Consider the following 20,201-nt stretch of genomic DNA (forward strand, 5'->3'; position numbering starts at 1 on the left):
TAAAGGTAAATATGTAGTTTAGCAGCATATATTTGACAGACAAAAAAATTATAAAAACTATTTTTATATAAAACATTATTAGACCCAAAGGCTGAAATAAAACAAAAAAAAAATTAATTTTTATGTGTTTTTTTATCATTTTTTATTAGACTAAATGTGCACACCTTACACGTTTAAAATTTGGCCTTTTTTAGGTTTGGCAAATTTGACCTTTTTACGCTCTTTCTTTACAAAAAAAGTATGGCAGCCAAAAACATAGTTCATGAAAGAGCTTAAAAAGGCCAATCTGCCAAACCTTAGAAAGGCCAAATTTTAAAAGCAACATAGCGGCCTCGAATAATAAATATAAATGATGAAAAAATAATAAAAATGAAATTTTTTCTGATTTTATTTCAGCCTTTGGGTCTAACAATGTGTTTTATATAAAAATAAATAGTTTTTATATTTTTTTGTCTGGCAAATAATTTACGACGCTAAACTACACATTTACCAAAATAAAAAATAAATGCATGCAGTAATGTTTATAAACGTTTTTTTAGGTTCACAAAATCGTGAGTTTTATTAGGACAGTGATCCCTTCTGCCGAAATATCTGGTGGAGAGGGTATCAGATACTTCTTTTTGGGGGCGATTACATTTACATGTTTTTATCCATTTTTTTATATTTGAAATTGTTATGGGCATATCCACGTTACCCATGATGAAAATGATTAGTATAGCAAGCGTGTTTCAAACGGAACTTCATGTCAGCCCAGGCAATGCCGGGTACCCATGCTAGTATATATATATATATATATATATATATATATATATATATATATATATATATATGTGTGTGCCAAAAAAGTTCACACTTGTAATTTTTTCAAAAAACGCAAATTTAATCTAAATTGAATGTAACTATTTAAACTATACCTCATTTGATTCGCCTTTTATTCCTCTACAATTTTACCTGTTTATATTTGACTTTTAATTGAAGTATCCTAGTGTTCACATCAATTTAAAAAATTAACTTCAAATCGAGAAGGCAAAAAGAAACTTCATAGCAATAAATGAGGTTAAAACCAGCTTAAAATATCCCCCTTGTAGGCAACAAAGCATCTCTAATTGTAATTGTTGTTGTTCCAGGTTATACAACATAATATTTAATCCATGTGCCTCGACTTTCTCTTAATGATCACCAGGAGTTCATTAATATCCACTTTTCTGATTTATCCAATCAAGAAATCGCCCACATATTGAAATGTGATGAGAAGACAGTACAAATAACTGTGAAAAAACACCAAAACACAGGTAGTTTTCATGATGCTCCGATGTCTGGTCGTCCGAGAGTTACTTCTTACAGGGAAGACAATGCTATCAAGATCTGCAGCTACAGAAACAGATTTGAAATGGCTCCCCAAATCCAACAGCATTTTAAAAAGTGCTCTCTTTCTACAATTAAGAACAGATTGAAGAAATTTAATTTGCGAGGCTGTGTTGCAAGATGCAAGCCAATGATTTCTGTTAAGAACAAAAAGCACTATCTGGACTTTGTCAGATGCAATGAAGATCATGACTCTTCATATTGGTCGAAAGTGATTTTTAGCGATGAAAGCAAGTTCAATAGGTTCAATAGGCAGTGATGGTAGGCAGGGTGTCTGTTGAAGGAAGGATGAAGAATTTAATCCTAGGTGCACAATTTCAACGCTGCAAGATGGTGGAGGTTCAGTTTTGGTATGAGGCATTATTAGTGCCAATGGTCCAGAGCCTATAGTTCGCTTGTAAGTTCAAATTAATTCGACCAAGTGCATTAATATGTTGAATGAGCATTTTCTACTCTATTTTAGTCGGAATTTGCATGATTATCTCATCTCCATGCAGGATAATGCTTCCATTCACACAGATGGCAATGTCAAAAAGTTCCTTGAAGAGCATGATATTCCGTGTTTGGATTAACCTGCGCAATCTTCACACCTCAATCCTATTGAAAACATATGGCATTACATCAAGCAACAGCTATGCAAGGATAAAATTTCAAATCTGAAAGAATTCTGGACAAAAAATTTTTGAATAGTGGGATGCTCTTCCACCAGAGTCTTGCTGTAGACTAATTCAAGGAATGCCCAAAAGATTGCAAGCTGTCAAATTGCAGAAAGACTATGCCACTAAATATTAACTAATTCATTTTGTTCTTATTGTATTTACCTTGCATTAATGTTCTAAAGTTACATTTGAATAACAATTTTCCATTGTGTTGAGTTTTTTTTTTACCTTCTTGATTTTACGTGAGCACTAGTATACTTCAATTAAAAGTCAAATATGAACAGATAAAATTATAGAGGAATAAAAGGTGAATCAAATGAGGTATAGGTTGTTCAAACAGTTACATACAATTTAGCGTAAATTTGCGATTTTTGAAAAAATGACAAGTGCAAACCTTTTTTTGGTGCCACTGTATATGTTAAAAAGAAGGAACTCAAACCATAATTTTAGTCGAAGGAGAATGTTAAGCATGTTACTCCCAATTCTTGCCCCCAAGCAACACCAGGACAGCATAAGCATTCTCATTCTTCAGTTAACATACTACTAGCCATTGAACCACGTCTGAGGAATCTCATCTGTCCTGGCAAGATGAAATTAATTATAACACATGATGTAATTTGAAATTTGTTTTCTTTTACTGATTAAATTAAACTTGTTTGAGTTTCCATAACAACAAAAAAAAATCTTCTTTTTCAAAAATGAATGCATGTAGGCTATTGATGGTTGCTTGATATAAGTTAACAGTTTTAATTTCTGTTTTAGATGAATAAAATGTTTTTCATTTTTTTCCAGTCCGAAATATTGCTTGAACAAGAAGGAGATTTCTTAGTCAGAGAGAGTACCACGACGCAAGGCCAATATGTTCTTAGTGGTCGGCACACTGGGGGTGTGAAGCATTTGTTACTCATAGATCCAGAAGGCGTGGTAAGTATTTTTTACAAGAAAATTTTCGTTATGATAGATCTAATCAAGTTACTAAAGTTCTAATCAAGGTAATAAAGTAAATAAAGTTCTAATCAAGGTAATAAAGTAAATAAAGTTCTAATCAAGGTAATAAAGTTACTAAAGTTCTAATCAAGGTAATAAAGTTATTAAAGTTCTAATCAAGGTAATAAAGTAAATAATGTTCTAATCAAGGTAATAAAGTTACTAAAGTTCTAATCAAGGTAATAAAGTTACTAAAGTTCTAATCAAGGTAATAAAGTTATTAAAGTTCTAATCAAGGTAATAAAGTAAATAATGTTCTAATCAAGGTAATAAAGTTACTAAAGTTCTAATCAAGGTAATAAAGTAAATAAAGTTCTAATCAAGGTAATAAAGTTATTAAAGTTCTAATCAAGATAATAAAGTTACTAAAGTTCTAATCAAGGTAATAAAGTTACTAAAGTTCTAATCAAGGTAATAAAGTTATTAAAGTTCTAATCAAGGTAATAAAGTAAATAAAGTTCTAATCAAGGTAATAAAGTTACTAAAGTTCTAATCAAGGTAATAAAGTAAATAAAGTTCTAATCAAGGTAATAAAGTTATTAAAGTTCTAATCAAGGTAATAAAGTAAATAAAGTTCTAATCAAGGTAATAAAGTTACTAAAGTTCTAATCAAGGTAATAAAGTAAATAAAGTTCTAATCAAGGTAATAAAGTAAATAATGTTCTAATCAAAGCTGAAGAGCAATATATTTTTTATGAGCCATATCACTGTCATGATTAAATATACATTCTCAGCTTAAAAGATTATATGTGCACAGTTGTTAAAAATTTTTAGTTGAAAATTATATATCTATAACATGAAATGCTAAAATAATAGATAAATTTAAAGTGCAGGAAAATGTACATGGCATAAAATAAATCCAAGGTTATTTTTAGGTTCAATTTAAATTAAATTCTTATACCTTACTTTGTAAAGTTTATTTAAGTGCACTTTGAAAATTGATAAATTTTAAATTAGATCTTGTACCTTAATTCAAGTTCATAAAAACATTCTGTTTAATCATTTTCATGCTTTGCAAGAAATGCTTTTCTAACTTGTATGATATTTTATATATCATATTATATTTTATATACATATTATACTAGCAGGCTACCCAGCATTGCCCAATTGTAAGATATGCTTAACTATGATATTTTAATTCATGCAGTTTATGTATTTATTATTATAGAGACAATTATCTATATTGAACCTAATATATAGTAGTGAGATCAAAACTAAAAATATATACATATATATATATATATGTGACTTGTGTGCCATCAGCTAGAATCGAAACCAAAACATACAACTCTCCACCCTCATTCCTTAGCCTCTGAGTTACACACACTCACACACACGTAATTATAAATTCGCTTGTCATCCTTTTTTTAAAGATAGAATTGCCCGATCATTGAAAACAAGATTCATGCAAGCAAGAAAGAACGGCCGGAAGTTCACAGAGTTTTATAATTATACAGATATGTATTAGATATATATACATAGCATTTTTTACTCCTTGGGAAAAGCGTTTATCCTCAAAACGACTTTGCCCAAACATCTATTTTTACAAAATTTCTGAAAAGGTTATTTAAAAAGACATAGCAAGATCATCTGAAATGTGTTAAAATTATTTCAAAACAAAATTTTTTCAATTATTTGAAAAATGAGAATATCAAATAATAAAACAAGTATATAAAAAAAACATAACAATTGTTGGTGACCCCCACTCATTTAAATATATATTTTTCTCTCATTGGAATCTCATAACATATTTTACATAATATATATATTATATTGTATGTTAATGCATGTCCATAAATACTGTTCTCGTAAGATGCTGTTGTAGAAAATAAATAACAAAAAACAAATTGCAGATCACTGTAGCTCACCATTTTGCTTGCAAATTTTAAAGTCGAATTTATCGCGCTTTGCATTCAAATTCTTCACATGATATATATTTTCATAATTGATTTTTTTTTTCTTCTTTCAGGTTCGGACAAAGGATTGTAAATTTGACAGTATCAGCCATTTAGTAAACTACCACAAAGACAATCATTTCCCCATTCTGACACAAGGCACTGAACTGCACCTTCTCCAGCCGGTTGTATGCACGAAATGACATCAAGGATGTCAAGAGGACTGCCATAATGGCAATACCATTGGACTGTGGTCGTTGTAAAGCCACTGATTACCTCCCTTTGTCTTCTCTTCCCATACACGCATACACAAATACAGGAATTAACATGTAACAAAAAAGAACTCCGACCCACCGAAAGAGCGAAACTGGTTACTTTCTTGCAAAAAAAAGATCAAAGAATTTGTTATTTATGCTGAACAATTATTTTTTTTTATATTATTTTATATTTTTTTAGAGCCAAATGTCGATTAGGCACCACATTTATCTGATACGGATAAAAGAAACAAATTTAGCACAATGCCATGTCTAATGTTCCTCAAACATGCTATGTCTTCTCAAACTTAAACAAAATGTAGACATCTCTTTTCCGTTTGATGAGGGTCAAATTCTAGTATTTGTTTTGATAATACATTTCATCTGTTCTGTCCTGTCAGTGAAAGAGAAACCCTTCTAGACTGTGGTAAATTTTTATATCTATAGCTTTATAAAGCTAAGTATGTTTATATTTTTGTATGTGTAAGATTACTCTTGAACCAATTAATTGATTATGAATTTTGAAACACAACCGCTAGGGAAGGGGAGTCCAAATGTGGGTTATATTTAGTTTAATTTAGTTTTATAAAAAGGGGTGGAAGTTTTTCATAAAAATCCAGATACCTCCAATTTTTATGGAATTTTAACAATAGGTGTTAGACATCAATTAATCAGTATTTTGTAAATTTCAGTTTCTTTACAATATTTTAAGAGTTTTATTTTTTTTTGCGGTGGGGGGGGGGCACAACCTCCCATTTGAAAATACAAATTTATCAGATTTGCATAAAGACTTCTTAACCTTATGCCTTAAGTTTTAAATATTTTCTAAAATCATGTAATGGATTTTGATAAAAATTAGAATAAAAATTCTAAATATTAGGTTTAGTCTTAGGTTTATATCTTGATTTTAATCTTCATACTGGGATCTGTAAGTAGTGAAAAACTTAATACGGAATCAATTTTATCTATCTGGGGATGGGTATTTTTCTACTTGCATATATTATAAAACACATAAAGCAAAAAATATCAATGTGAATATACAGTATTCAAGCTTGAAAATGTGTAAATAATAATTATAATATTAGTAGTAGTGGATGTATATTGTTGCACATGATAAATAAAAATGAAACACTTTTTTCTCAGTATTTTCAGAAATATTTCCAGGTATTCCAACTTTATTTAAACAATAAATAAATACTCCAAGTAATAAAAACTTAAAACATTCAGGTGAGACAGATCTCATTTGACCAAAGTGTAGTATTAGTTCTTATACTACACTGCATCTATTTTGTCTTTGGTCAGTGAAGAAATCTTTCTAAACTAAGGCAGTTTTTATTTTTGTTTCAATCCAGAGTGCCCCTTTGTATCTAGTTCTGCTCTCGTGGAAAGGCAAGTAAATAAGGATTCTTTTTTTTTTTTTTTTCAAATTGACTGCATATGTATTTGATTAGCCTGTCTTTTCCGCATCATATATGGGTTTCACATTGGCAATGACAGTACAAAATGAACCTTCGTCATAGTAAAAAATCACTTAGAACAGTTATAGTAAGAATTGAAGCAAGCTTTTATAGTTCAATTCCTTTCCTAATCAAATACAAAACTCTTTTACCAAAAAAATGAAGTCAATGGTTGATATGCCATAAAACAAATCAATTTAATTTAATCGATTATCTAATTCCAAGTATTTTTTGTAAGAAATGAAAATTGATTTGATCTTTAAATACTAAGTAATGTTGGAAATGTGTATTTATGTTTTGTTGATGTTTTAGGAAAGTATGGCCCATTTGATTGATATCAGAGACGCGGTGTAATATTAAACCCATTCCTTTCAGCTGTCTGGATAAATGGGGTGCCAAATTTGCATGATTCATTCCTCATCCCCTCAATACTTTTTGTCTTTCTTCAGTGGAATTCTTTTAATTTTTTTTCCAATGGGAAAAATCCTTAAGAAAAATTATTTTTAATTAATTTTCAAAAGAAAAGAAAACCAAGAGAGAAAAAAAAATTAAAGACAATTGTTCATTTTTATGTTTTGTTTTGTTTATATATTTAAAAGAAAGAAACAATACATCTGTAATTCAATTTTAATGGTTGGCTGTCTAAGATATTTTTTTTTGTTTTGTTTTTTTTTTTGTATGATTTTCTTGTGATGATGGTGGTTTCCTATATTCTTACAAAATGGAAAAAGAAACTTAAATTTGAAAATATTTTTAGAGGGCATTCTTACAGCATTTCATCTCATTCACTTTTTCCTACTTTTTCTTTCTCTTGCCTCTTACCTTTTTTTTCTCACCTTTTACCTTCTCCTTTTTTTCTCACCTTTTACCTTCTCCTTTTTTTCTTGCCTTTTACCTTCTCCTTTTTTTCTCACCTTTTACCTTCTCCTTTTTTTTCTCACCTTTTACCTTTTCCTTTTTTTCTCACCTTTTACCTTCTCCTTTTTTTCTTGCCTTTTACCTTCTCCTTTTTTTTCTCACCTTTTACCTTTTCCTTTTTTTCTCACCTTTTACCTTCTCCTTTTTTTCTTGCCTTTTACCTTCTTTTTTTCTCACCTTTTACCTTCTCCTTTTTTTCTTGCCTTTTACCTTCTCCTTTTTTTCCTCACCTTTTACCTTCTCCTTTTTTTCCTCACCTTTTACCTTCTCCTTTTTTTCTCACCTTTTACCTTCTCCTTTTTTTCTCACCTTTTACCTTCTCCTTTTTTTCTCTCCTTTTACCTTCTCCTTTTTTTCTTGCCTTTTACCTTCTCCTTTTTTTCTTGCCTTTTACCTTCTCCTTTTTTTCTTGCCTTTTACCTTCTCCTTTTTTTCTCGCCTTTTACCTTCTCCTTTTTTTCTTGCCTTTTACCTTCTCCTTTTTTTCTTGCCTTTTACCTTCTCCTTTTTTTCTCGCCTTTTACCTTTTCCTTTTTTTCTCACCTTTTACCTTCTCCTTTTTTTCTCTCCTTTTACCTTCTCCTTTTTTTCTTGCCTTTTACCTTCTCCTTTTTTCTTGCCTTTTACCTTCTCCTTTTTTTCTTGCCTTTTACCTTCTCCTTTTTTTCTCACCTTTTACCTTCTCCTTTTTTCTCACCTTTTACCTTCTTTTTTTTCTCGCCTTTTACCTTTTCCTTTTTTTCATGCCTCTTCTATTTTCTTTTCTTGTCTTCCATTTTTCCCTTTCTCCTTTTTTCTCATCTTCCTTTTTCCTTTCCTCCTGTTTCCCTTCTTCCTATTTTCTTTCTTTTTTTATCTTCCTTTCTCTTTTTTCTCCTCTTCACATCTTTTCATTGTCTTTATCCTTGATTTAATTTATTCTTTTTTTTTTCCTGTTATTATTTCTTCTCATTTTTCTCTCAACCATGTTTTTAATTCATTAATTTTTAGATAATTTTAGAATCCAATTTAGTTTTATTTTTAAGAAAAATGAATAAAAAACGATATTACTTCTCAAGAATTAGAAAAGGAACATCTGCTAAAGAAAACAACTCAAAATCATCTCAAAATATTAAATACAATTTTTTTATCATCCATTGCTTCGCACTATCATCCTGAATACTAGTTTCTTCCCAGTTTACCCAATGCTCTATAAATTTTGTCTTTTTTTCCTGTTTGGCAGCCAATAGATATTTCATAAATGTCTTTTGGGAGTTTTTACATTCACACTGTCGAACATAAATTATGAGAATTCAGAATTTCTGCATTCTTCTTCACAATAACTTTATTTATTTTATTATTTCTGATGGTTAACTATCTAATTAGTAAAAAAAAAAAAAAAAAAGTGAGCAAAAATGTAGTATAGTTAAAACCTAAGAAATCAAAAACAGACAAAGTAGTCACTGAGTTTGTTTGATAGTCTTTCTTGATAATCCACTATCTAATTAGTAACAAGCATATACTAGTACCGATATTCTTATGCTGCAATGGATGAACATGAGTTTTTATACAGTATGTTATATATTAAGCTGGTTTTATGCTGATACTATTGCACAGATAATGTTAAATAATCACTTATCTAAGCGATTATTTAATGTTAATGACAAATACAACAAAGTAAAGAATTAAGATTTGTACACAATTAAAACCTTTCTCTGGACGTATAGCTCATTAGTCAATGGTCCTAGATGACACTCGTGTTAGGCAGTCTTTCTTCTAATACACAGGTTCAAATCCTGTACAAATCTCATTTTTCACTTTGTGATATTTGTTGTCTATTTCCAGCCCCACTAGCTAAATCATTTTAGTAATATCTGTACAAACAATCGCATCAACAAACAAAAGAAAAAGAATCAGCTTAATACATAACATACTGTATACTGCTGTAAATAAATCTCAAATATTAAAAGCATAAAAACAAGTAATATACAAAGCCTTATGCCTGCTTTTATTGTTTATTTTGGTTAACTAAATACGGATCGGAAATGCTACTACTTTATATTTTTTTATTAAGCTAAGAAAATAAAGTTGAAACATATACAATTTATACACTATTGAGATGAATAAAATTGTATTCTTAGGGCAGTGGTGGAGGGGGATGGAATTCTCCAGGTAATTGTTCCAAAGATATTTGATGTTTTTTGTTTTGTTTTGTTTTAATCAAATTAACTTTAGAACAATTGTTATTTTCCCAAGAAAAAAATTATGAGAAATGTTGGATCAAATAAATTTAAGAATCCCTAGAATAGGTAACAACTAAAGGTATACATTTTATTTATTTTTTTGTTTTTTATTTCCGGTTGAATTATGAATAAAACAATATGGCGTATATGCATAATTGTAATTTTGCCATAGCATATGTTTTTTCAATAAATAAAACAGGATTTTGTTTAGAATTTTTTTTACCAATACTCTAAAACAATACATACGAGTAGTTTTATTTACAAGCATGTTTTATTATATGCATATTTTTAATTAAAAAAAAATATTTATGAAGCGAAATTAAATTTGGATATGTTCGTAAAATTAATTAGCAAAATATTTATTCTCACTAAATTTAATGTTTTACAAAAATGTTTTTTTAAATATTTAAAAAAAATTATTCCATTATATTAAAAACTATTTTTCTATTAAATATTAGATTTTTTTTTCACTATTAAAATCTTTATTATATCATAAGTGATAACGATTTTTCTATTTTTTTTTTTAATCTCGCTAATAATTAGCTATGTTATTTCATGTTTATGCCCCTTCCACAAACACATTTTTACTTGGTGTGGGCAAATGCTGACAAACTAAGGGAAATAACTTATCTCAACAAATGTTCAACAAATATTTTCTTTTTTCATCTCACTTTATTTATTTATTTATTTTTATGGAAATCGCTTCAGACAAGGTATGAAGCCACTTGATGTAAGGAGCTATAAAAGAATATATACTTACAAACTTCCCGTACTTTTAATCAAAAGTTAAAAATCGGTTTTAAGACAAAATATGCCCTCCATTCTGGAGTGTCTGAAATCTATTTGATCTAGAATGTTAAACCGTGGATTGAATAATAAAAAAAAAAAAAGCAAAAAAAAAAAAAAAAAGAACAGAACAAAAAAAAAAAAACAAAGACGAAACTACTGTGATATTGATATTAAATGATATTTGCTTGAACATAGTGCCACATTTTTATCACATCAAACTTTAGACTGTTTAATATGTTTCCTTTTTAGTGTTAGATAAGTGTCTGGTCATATAAAGAATGAAAATTATATTACTTTTTAAGTACAAGATCTATAAATTCACAATAAAATTTTGAAATATGAAAGAGCCTTGCAATTTTATATTCGAGAAGTTCTGCTATATCCTAAATTAATTAAATACTTTGCTCTCTCTCACTCTCTCTCCTTATTTTACCTTTCTCCATTTCTTTCCTTTTTTTCTCCTTTGCTTTAATTACTTTTATCTTAAACTTTTTATTTTTCTTTCTTTCCTACTTTCTCTCTTTTGCTTTCTCACTCCCTAATTCTTCCCTTATCCTCTTTATTTCTTTCACTTGTTCCCCTTCCCCTCTATCTCTAATCCTTGTGCTCTTGCTATCTCTCGAGTCTTCTCTCTATCTTTCTAGTCCTATCTTCCCTTGCTAATCCTATCCAATTATTTTGCTGTTCTCCCTTTTCAGCTTTTCTTTCTTTTGTTCTTTCACTCTATTTCTCTCTAACTCTTTCACTCTTATCCTCTTTCCCTTTCCTTTTTTTTTTTTTGTCTTTGTTTCTCACTCACGTTTTCTATCACCTTTTCTGTCTTTATTCAATCTAATTTGATTTTAATTTCTCTCCCTCAACTTACTTTATAGTCACCCCTCCCTTCCATTCAGTTTTTTGTTTCGTCTTAATTTTCAGTCTTATTTCTCCCACTTTTGGTGCAATTTTTATACTTATAAATTTCTCACTCATATTTCCCAATTTACTATAAGGAAATACACATTCATTATTTAATTTTTATTTCTAACAAAAAAAGAAAATAACAACAAAAAAAAGATTATATTTTCATTTGCTTCAAGACATTTTTATTCTATTTTAAAACAATTTTACACATTTTTCTATTTCATGAAGAAGAAATTAAAAATCTCTCTGTTTTCTACGAGTTGATATATTTTTTTTATCTTTGTTTTTCTATTTTAATAACCCCAAAAAAATCAAACTTGCCCAATTCTTCCTGAAAATTTGTGAGGAAAATGTAATTTTTGAAAGTTGTTCAGTGAAGATTGTTTTTATAACGTACAGGTTTTTAAAATATTGTATTGATGAAAGTAAACACATGAAAAAACCTCATTGCTTCTGCACAATCAAACCATGAAAAAGAAAAATGCCTCGTTTTGTTTTTGATGTGGGTACTCTAAATATTCATGGAATCTTTTTGCATTTTGATAACAAAAAAAAAGTGGGTTTTTTTATTTTATTTTAATCTCTATAATAATATGCTAAGGAAGCCATTCTCAACATTTCTTCCATCATTGACCCCTCGGCTTTATGCATTTCTCCATTTCTCTCCTACTCCCATTCAAAAAATTCATAGCCATCATAAAGTGACAGAAAAACAAGCAGGTCAAAAATAATCTTTTTATTGTTTAGGACTTTGTGTTTTGTATTAAAAAAAAAATATATAGTATTATACACAGCACAACAAAGTCAAAGTCATGTTGGACATATAAATCCAGGTATATGCGTTTCTTAAACATGAAACAATCTGAAAAGAAATAATTATTTTGAAATTATCAAGTACTTCAATTATTTACCCCCAACTATATACTTTTTTTCTACCATAAAGAATTAAGTTTTAACTCGAAACTCACAACAAATAATAAGTACAGTTTTCAACAGAAGTTGGAATTCAATGTGCAGATAATATATACAATAATGAGTAAACAATATATACAATAATGAGTAAACAATATATACATATATATATATATATATATATATATATATATATATATATATATATATATATATATATATATATATATACTCCCATACAAAAAATTTATAGCCATCACAAAGTGACAGAAAAACAAGAAGGTCAAGAATAACCTTTTTATTGTTTAGGGCTTTGTTTTTTGTATAAAAAAATAGTATTATACACAACACAACAACAAGTCAGTCATGTTGGATATATGAATCCAGGTATATGCATTTCTTAGACATGACACAATCGGAAAAGAAATAATTATTTTGAAATTATTATTTACCCCAGACTATATAAATTTTTTACTCACTAGGGGTAAATTTACATTTGGTTGAGAACCTCTGTGCTAAGGCATTTTGTGCTCAGACTAAATCACGTTGCGCAGAACTTTTTTTTACCTTGATGTAGTAAATGCTGGCAAACATTTTTATGGATTTTTTTATTCAACGATTGATTTCAACAAATATTTTCCTTTTAATTTTTTTTTTTTATCACACTTTATTTTTCATGGAAATTGCTCCAAACAAGGCATGAGGCCAGTTGATGTAAGATGACTTCAAAGCATAAAAAAATAACAGCCAATAATAAGTGTTATATGGATAAATTCTGACTCAGAAAACAGTAATTCTCCTCCTTTTGTCAGAAACATCATTTATGAAATGTGAGGACTAAAGAACAAAATAAGGGAAACAAGTAGACCAAATGTCCACTTTTTACTCTCCTAAAGTTTTTAGATTTTTGTCAAAATTTATTATAACCATATTTTTTTAACAATTGATTTTTATTTGCGAAACCAAAAATATTTTAAAAATTTGTTTTTAAATGAAGAAAAACGTTTTTGTATATGCATTATCATCTTTCATAGATATTTCTTAGATTTTAAATTCAAGTAGTTATCAGACATAAGAATGTATAGATTTCTCATAAATATATTTATAAAAATACTTGTATCTCTCTCTCTCTCTCTCTCTCTACACACACACAAACGAACACACACACACACACACACACACACACATATATATATATATATATATATATATATATATATATATATATATATATATATATATATATAGTTTTGAGGACTGGTTTCTGGAATGCAACCATTTATTAAGTCGCCTGACGGACTTCTGGTTTTAACCGACCATTTGTCTGGAACATTAGCATGTCCAGTGTTGCGACCATATAAATTTATTTGCATTAATAAAAATATATCTTGCTCCTCTTTTATTGATCATTCTTAATAACCTCATTAAATTCATTAGTTATCCCTCTTGAATACCTTTAGTATATGTATTGAAAAATGTGTGCACCATCCCTAAGTCAAAGACCATTATCATGTATGGTTTGATCATGATCGGTTGAGTGATGTAGGGTGTAAGAGTATATATATATAGGCTACAACTTTTACCTTGGAAAATGGTGTGCTCCATTCCTAGGTGAAGGGATCATCGTCATGCCAGGTTTGGTCATGATTAGTCCAGTGATTTGAGCTGTAGTGGAGTTACACACACACACACACACACAAAATCTACTACTTTACACACACACACACACATATATATATATATAGAGAGAGAATACATTAAGATAAAGCATAAAGTTACATAGGAACTTTATTACATTATCAATAAGGATTACAGAGAGAGGAATTAAGGAGAAACCTCTTTAGGTCATAGCATTTCAAAGCTAAATGTTTCTTGTTAGAAGAAAAAACCGGTATTAAGTAAAGGTATAAAGACAACACTGACTTTGAAAACATTAGATTAGGATTGGAAATATATATATATATATATATATATATATATATATATATATATATATATATATATATAACCCCCAATAAAGATTTTATCTTAGACAAAACAAGCCTATCAAGATAGTAAAAGCTCTACACCGTTAAGAGAAGCAATTCATATATAAATAAACGATGAGGAATAAAAGTTACATAGAACTTTATTATATCATAAGATCAATAAGGAATGAAGAAGAGAAAAAGCATGAAAAAAAATCTCGTTTGACCATGGCATTTTGAAGCTAAATGCTTTTCATCAGAAGAGAAGAGCCAGCATTATACAAATATAAAGAAAAATTTTTTTTTTTGTTTTTTAATGATACCCATTACTTTACCTCGTACTTATACTTACTTTTTCCTTTTCATTTTTTAATTTATTTTCCTATTCATGTATACTTACATATTTTCTTCCTATATATTTTATATATATTTCATTTCTAATCTAAATATTCTTAAGCAAGTCTTTATTTTTAGATCTCTATATTTGTGTAATGCTGGCTCTTCTCTTCTGATGAGAAGCATTTAGCTTTGAAATGCCATAGCTTAAAGAGGTTTTCCTCTTCTCTTCTTATTGATCTAATGATGTAATAAATTTCTATGTGACTTTTATTCCTCATTTTATATATATATATATATATATATATATAATGTTATTTGATAATTCAGTATCTTCAGTAAAAAAAAAAAATTCAATTAAAACAAAAAGAGACCCATTATTTGCTATCAAAGTGCACTAAGATTCTGTGTGTTCACTACCCTTGTTGAAAATTTATTTGAATCTTCATTAGAATCCTGGTCACAAGCACAAAGTTATTTCATGAGTATTCACACTAAAAATTGGAATAATAATCAACATTAGCCTTTTTTGTGAGTGCAATGAAGCATAAATAATTCTGTAAGAAAACAAGAGATTAAAAAAAAGTCTGCTATTTGACAATTCAGTATCTTCAGTTAGCTAATGTGTACAAATAATCTCTTTAATAAAAGAGCAAGTGTATGAATTGACAGTTGGTTTATGTCTAGTCACACTGGAAGTTAGTCACCAATTTTTTCATTCTTCATCTGAATTTGCTTCAGATAATAGGGAAGAGGACAAAGGTGTTGTATATTTCTTGGCAGTGGTGTGCTTTCAAGATGAAGTGCAGATATTATCAGGTGCAGTGGATTGTGCAGTGTGTTTGATGGGGGATGATCTTGGGGTCAGCTAACCCCATGGTAAAAGTGGATAGCTAGTTGGTTGGCTTGGTGATGTGACATAGGAGAGATTTGGGGTTAATCAGTTGCTGCGGGGGTTTTGGATCAGTAAGATGTCATGTAAGGTACTTTATAAAAAAAAGAGGGTATTAAAACCTCTTGTTTAAATAGTTTGGTCAGAAGCAACTTCCAGCTATGAAAATGGAAATCCATTTGATTTTTTTGTTATTTTTAGTTTAAGTGAAAATCATCTATTGGTTGATGCATATACAGCTTCCTGAGAAAATAAAACAGAACATCTTCACCCCTTGATTCTCATTAAAGAATGGTAATATATCATAGAACTCATCAAAGAATACATGCTATTATTTTGTGTTGCACAAGGCACTTTATTCAGTAAGAATTCATAAAAATGCTGATCACAGCACCAAATTGTAATATTTTTTTTTTAATATTGACTGAGTTCAGTGATAGATCTTCTATCTTACATGCAGGTTAAGAATAAAGCTGTTTCTCTTGAATTTTTTGTTCCTAAAAACAGCTACATCCATGAAGGAAGAGATTAAAACAATTTTCTATGGAACTGTGTTTTATTGTTTTAATGAAATGGAGTTCCATTAGTTTTTAAATTAATAAAATATAATTTAGGTAAAATTTACTGTTGTCTCTTTTTTCCTGAATATGCCAGCTTCCTGAGAAAAGCATCAAAACAAGTTTCATTTTGACCAAAAAAGTTATAGTTTCGCTAAAACAAATATTAATAAAGACATAGATTGACCTAAAAGCGATCCTTATAATGCAGTTTTTGCCTGTTGGTTTAATCTTTAGGACTAATTCTATGTAGAATAACTGGTCATTCTGGAATGATCACAAGGATTCACTGGCGATAATCAACCCCATGAAGAACATAAAGTTCACTTGTGCTTGTTGGTTTCTGCTCGTCTCAATACAAGCCTTATTTTCAATGTTTCATACAGAACATAGTCTCCCGATTATTTTGCTTATATAAAGTTTCTTCCTAAAAAATCAATATTTGATTCTGGTTCGTCAGATTTTCTTGTGTATCATTGCAGCATGTTGTTAAAAAGAAAAAAATTGTAATTCGATTTAATCCTTTCAAGAAAATACTTTGTCAGGGTCAGAATTATTTTCAGATATCCACCATCTTTTTAAGAATCAAGGGATGTAAATCAGCATTCGTCCATGCATTTTATAATTATTATCAATTATAAGAACATTTAGGCCATGCTCAACATGATATGTCACATGATTGTTTGTGAATGTAAAAAAGAAATTTCAAAATAAATAGTTTGTTGGATTTAAGTATGGAAGAAAAGTCAACGTACACAAATAAGTAACAATGATCATATTTAAATATGAGGAGAATGAACAATTCACTCGAAGAAGGCTGGAAAGCACATCTGCTGAAATGTATCATAAATATGAATATCTATTAGAACTATAGTCTAAAGAAAAGCAATGTAAATAATGTTGACGTCGTTTTATCCAAAAATACAGATGAAAAATGATTCAAACAGATTTTCCTTATGTGAATTTGCTGACTTGGAGCAAAGTGTAGTATCTGTTTTGATACTAAATTTCACTTTTTTAATTTTTGTACTCCGTCAGTGAAGAAGAAATCCTTCTAGACTGAGGCAGTTTTTATTTTTGTCAATCCAGAGTGTTCCTTTTTGGGGGAAGCTGGATGTACCTCCACATTAAAAACTGACCTTGTGTCTAACTCTGCACTCATGGGGAGACAAATAGGAGCAGACAAATGCTGCGCAAAACAAAACCTTGTTTGGCTGAAGAGATGAAAATAATCTGCAAGTATGGATGTTAGTTTGTTACAATGAAAGTAAAAAAAAAAAAAAAAAAAACTGACTGAAAGAATTTGCCCAGTTTCAGCGTCATCCTAACAGTATTATAGCCTCCAATGGGCTTAAAGCAATGCACTGGGACACCTACCTACGTACACAATCACTCACAAGAATAAAAATGTAAAAGGATAGAAGGAAACAGTTTTGTTAACATATAACATGTAATTTATTTACAATTTGTCAAGGACAAACATTAAAGACAGATTTAAAAGATGTGAATACATGACGTTATACAAAGGAAACAACTTGGAGAAATGAATGGTTGGTAAAATGAAACCTATTTATTGTATTATTATGTTCAGCAAAATTGGTGTTCAAACATTAAAATAAAAACACACTATACAAGTCAATATTGACTAAAGCAAGAGCTTGAATTCATTGTAAAACATGTTAAATATGCGTTTTTCAATTTTAGTTTAATTTCATATTTATTTTGTAGAGTTTGGATATTGGATATTCAAGTTTATTATTTTAGTTGCACGTATACAGGGAATATATAACTGTTCTCTTTGCATGTAGCAACCATGTTTGTGTATTTCTTTGTTGTATCAACAAGTATGACACATGTTGGAACGAAAGATAGCAGTTTGTTAACATGTAACATTTAATTTATTTACAATTTGTGAGGGACAAACTAAAAGATATGAATACATGAAAGTATACAAAGGAAATAATTTTAAAAAATTGAATGCCAAACAAGAATTACAATTGTTCCATGACAATGCAGAAGATCCTTGAAGATGCCAAGTTATTTACCGAGTCTTACTAGTGACGAGACACCACTTAAAAATAAATATACAAATACAGTCGTCTGGTTTCTTGAATAATGGCTAAGAGTTGCTTGATTCAATCAGGAATATAATCTCGTGGGAGAAGCCATTAAGGCTTTATAAAAGCATATTACGTAACACAGATGATTTGGACAATGTCTAATGCGTTTAGAGGTGGCTCCAATAAAAGACAGTTACGTTTCTGAATTTCTCACTGGCCTTTTGGCCAAGGTGTAGTATCTGTTCTACAGATGCTGCACTTCCATTTCCTGTTCTCTTTTGGTGGAGGAGCAGTCCTTCACGACTGAGACAATTTTTTTTATTTTTGTATCTTTTTTCCACATTAAAAAACGACCATGGAGTCTAACTCGGTCCCGTGGGGGAGGCATTGTAAATAGGCTCACTATGTTGGAGACTAAAGCACAAAATCTTGCTAGAGTAGCTCCCTCTGGTGTTAAAACCAAATATCTCCAAAGGGGGTAACTCTGGCCCAAGAATTTATCTCTACATTCCTAGATTAACATTATAGCCCATGATCATGGGTTCTTGGATAACAATCTATGTTTTAGATGGCCCTGCTTAAGATCTCATAATAAATATCAATTGATTGGTCAAGTTATTGTGCCTACTTTTAAGCTGACAATATTCAATCAGTTTATATGAATAACTTAACAGAAATGACAAACTAACCAGAGATTTAATTAAAAGGTATTTTTTCTTTTCTTCATTTAGTAAAACCTTATCTCTGTCTTATAAAAAGGTAATAATAAAAAATACAAAATTATTTTTTTCTATTTTGCAATCTTGAATTTTGACAAGTAACAAAACAGTTCTTGATATTTATTTTATTGCATTATTTTTTTGTTTCTTTTTCTTGTTTCTTTTTTTTTTTTGTTCAATACGTGATAAAATTAATATTTTCTTAGGTTTAGATGCACAACTGAACAATATTACTTGATTTTGCCTTTGATTCAAACCAGAGATGTTTTTCTATTGGTCAGATTAAAGGCTTCATAGTTACTTTCGTATTCAAAACAGTTATATCAGTAAATATTTTCAAATCTGTTAATAATCGATCAAAATGGTAGACTTGCATTTAATATACAGTGAAATTTCAAAATTTCAGAAGTAATTGGAAAGCTTTTAAACCAACCAATAGAAAGTAATTTCAGTTTTTCGTGCCTCTGTCATACAAAAGAACCATTTTTCATTCTTTTTGTTCTAAGATTTATTTTTATTTTTTTTTAAACGTTTGTTATAGTTTTAATTGGTATTACATTCATCTTTCAGCATTTTTTCTTTTCTTTTTGAAGTAGACATTTTTAACCCTCCAAAATGTTTATACTCTTCTATTTTTTCTTTAGTTTTTTTTCTATATTTTTTATCATTAAGATAGGTTGCCTGACACAGGTATTTTTATTTATTGTTTCAAGAAGTCATTCTCCCAGATTGCCCTTTTACGACAGATAGAAATGTTTATTTTTTCAACTTTGAAATTTCGAAGTTTGACAAGTAAAAAAACAAAAAAAAAAACGAAAAAAACAATGGTCTCCTTGATATTTTTTTATTGCAATATTTCCCCCTCTTTTTTCTTTACTTTTTCTTCTTTTGTCTATCTTTCTTTTTCTATCTTTTCTCTTTACATGTTAAGTAGATTTATTTAAAAAAAAGAAAAGAAAAAAGATTCAAAACATCTCAAAAATTGAGTTTCTGAATTTCTTTTAGATAATTTGGATTATTTGGATTTCTTCAGGTGTATCTTGTCAACCAGTGTATCAAGTTGACAGAAAGTTTCCTGAGTTGGACAAGATTACATCGGCTGCAACATTGTGAGAAAAACACTCAAGAACAATAGTCTGAATAATGCAAATAAAACTATTCTTATATTATACTTTTCTATCAAGCATACTAATTTTATTTAGACTTATTTATTCTTTGCTCATTAAAATAATAAAAAAAAAAAACTTGCCTGGTATTTATACTTATTATCTCAGGAGTTCATCCCATCAGTTGTTGTCACCTTCTTGGG

General features: G+C 29.1%; 1 protein-coding gene across 18 annotated transcripts in view; it reads left to right on the forward strand.

Moving 5' to 3' along the window:
- The window catches only part of LOC145297650 (SHC-transforming protein 1-like), a 438,749-nt gene extending 431,561 nt beyond the window's left edge, over positions 1-7,188 (forward strand). For 16 of the 18 annotated variants that reach the window (XM_080143788.1, XM_080143792.1, XM_080143800.1 and 13 more), the window contains 2 exons: positions 2,817-2,948; positions 4,981-5,220. In XM_080143788.1, coding sequence (XP_079999914.1) covers positions 2,817-2,948; positions 4,981-5,109 — 261 coding nt within the window. In that variant the 3' untranslated portion in view covers positions 5,110-5,220. Of the gene's footprint in view, positions 1-2,816; positions 2,949-4,980 lie in introns of all 18 variants that reach the window. The other 2 variants (XM_080143795.1, XM_080143803.1) reach the window with 1 other exon arrangement.
- Positions 7,189-20,201: the final 13,013 nt, after the last annotated feature.

This window comes from Euprymna scolopes, chromosome 18 (genome assembly GCF_053919585.1).
Source record: "Euprymna scolopes isolate OS-2025 chromosome 18, ASM5391958v1, whole genome shotgun sequence".
Taxonomy (NCBI): Eukaryota; Metazoa; Mollusca; class Cephalopoda; order Sepiida; family Sepiolidae; genus Euprymna; species Euprymna scolopes.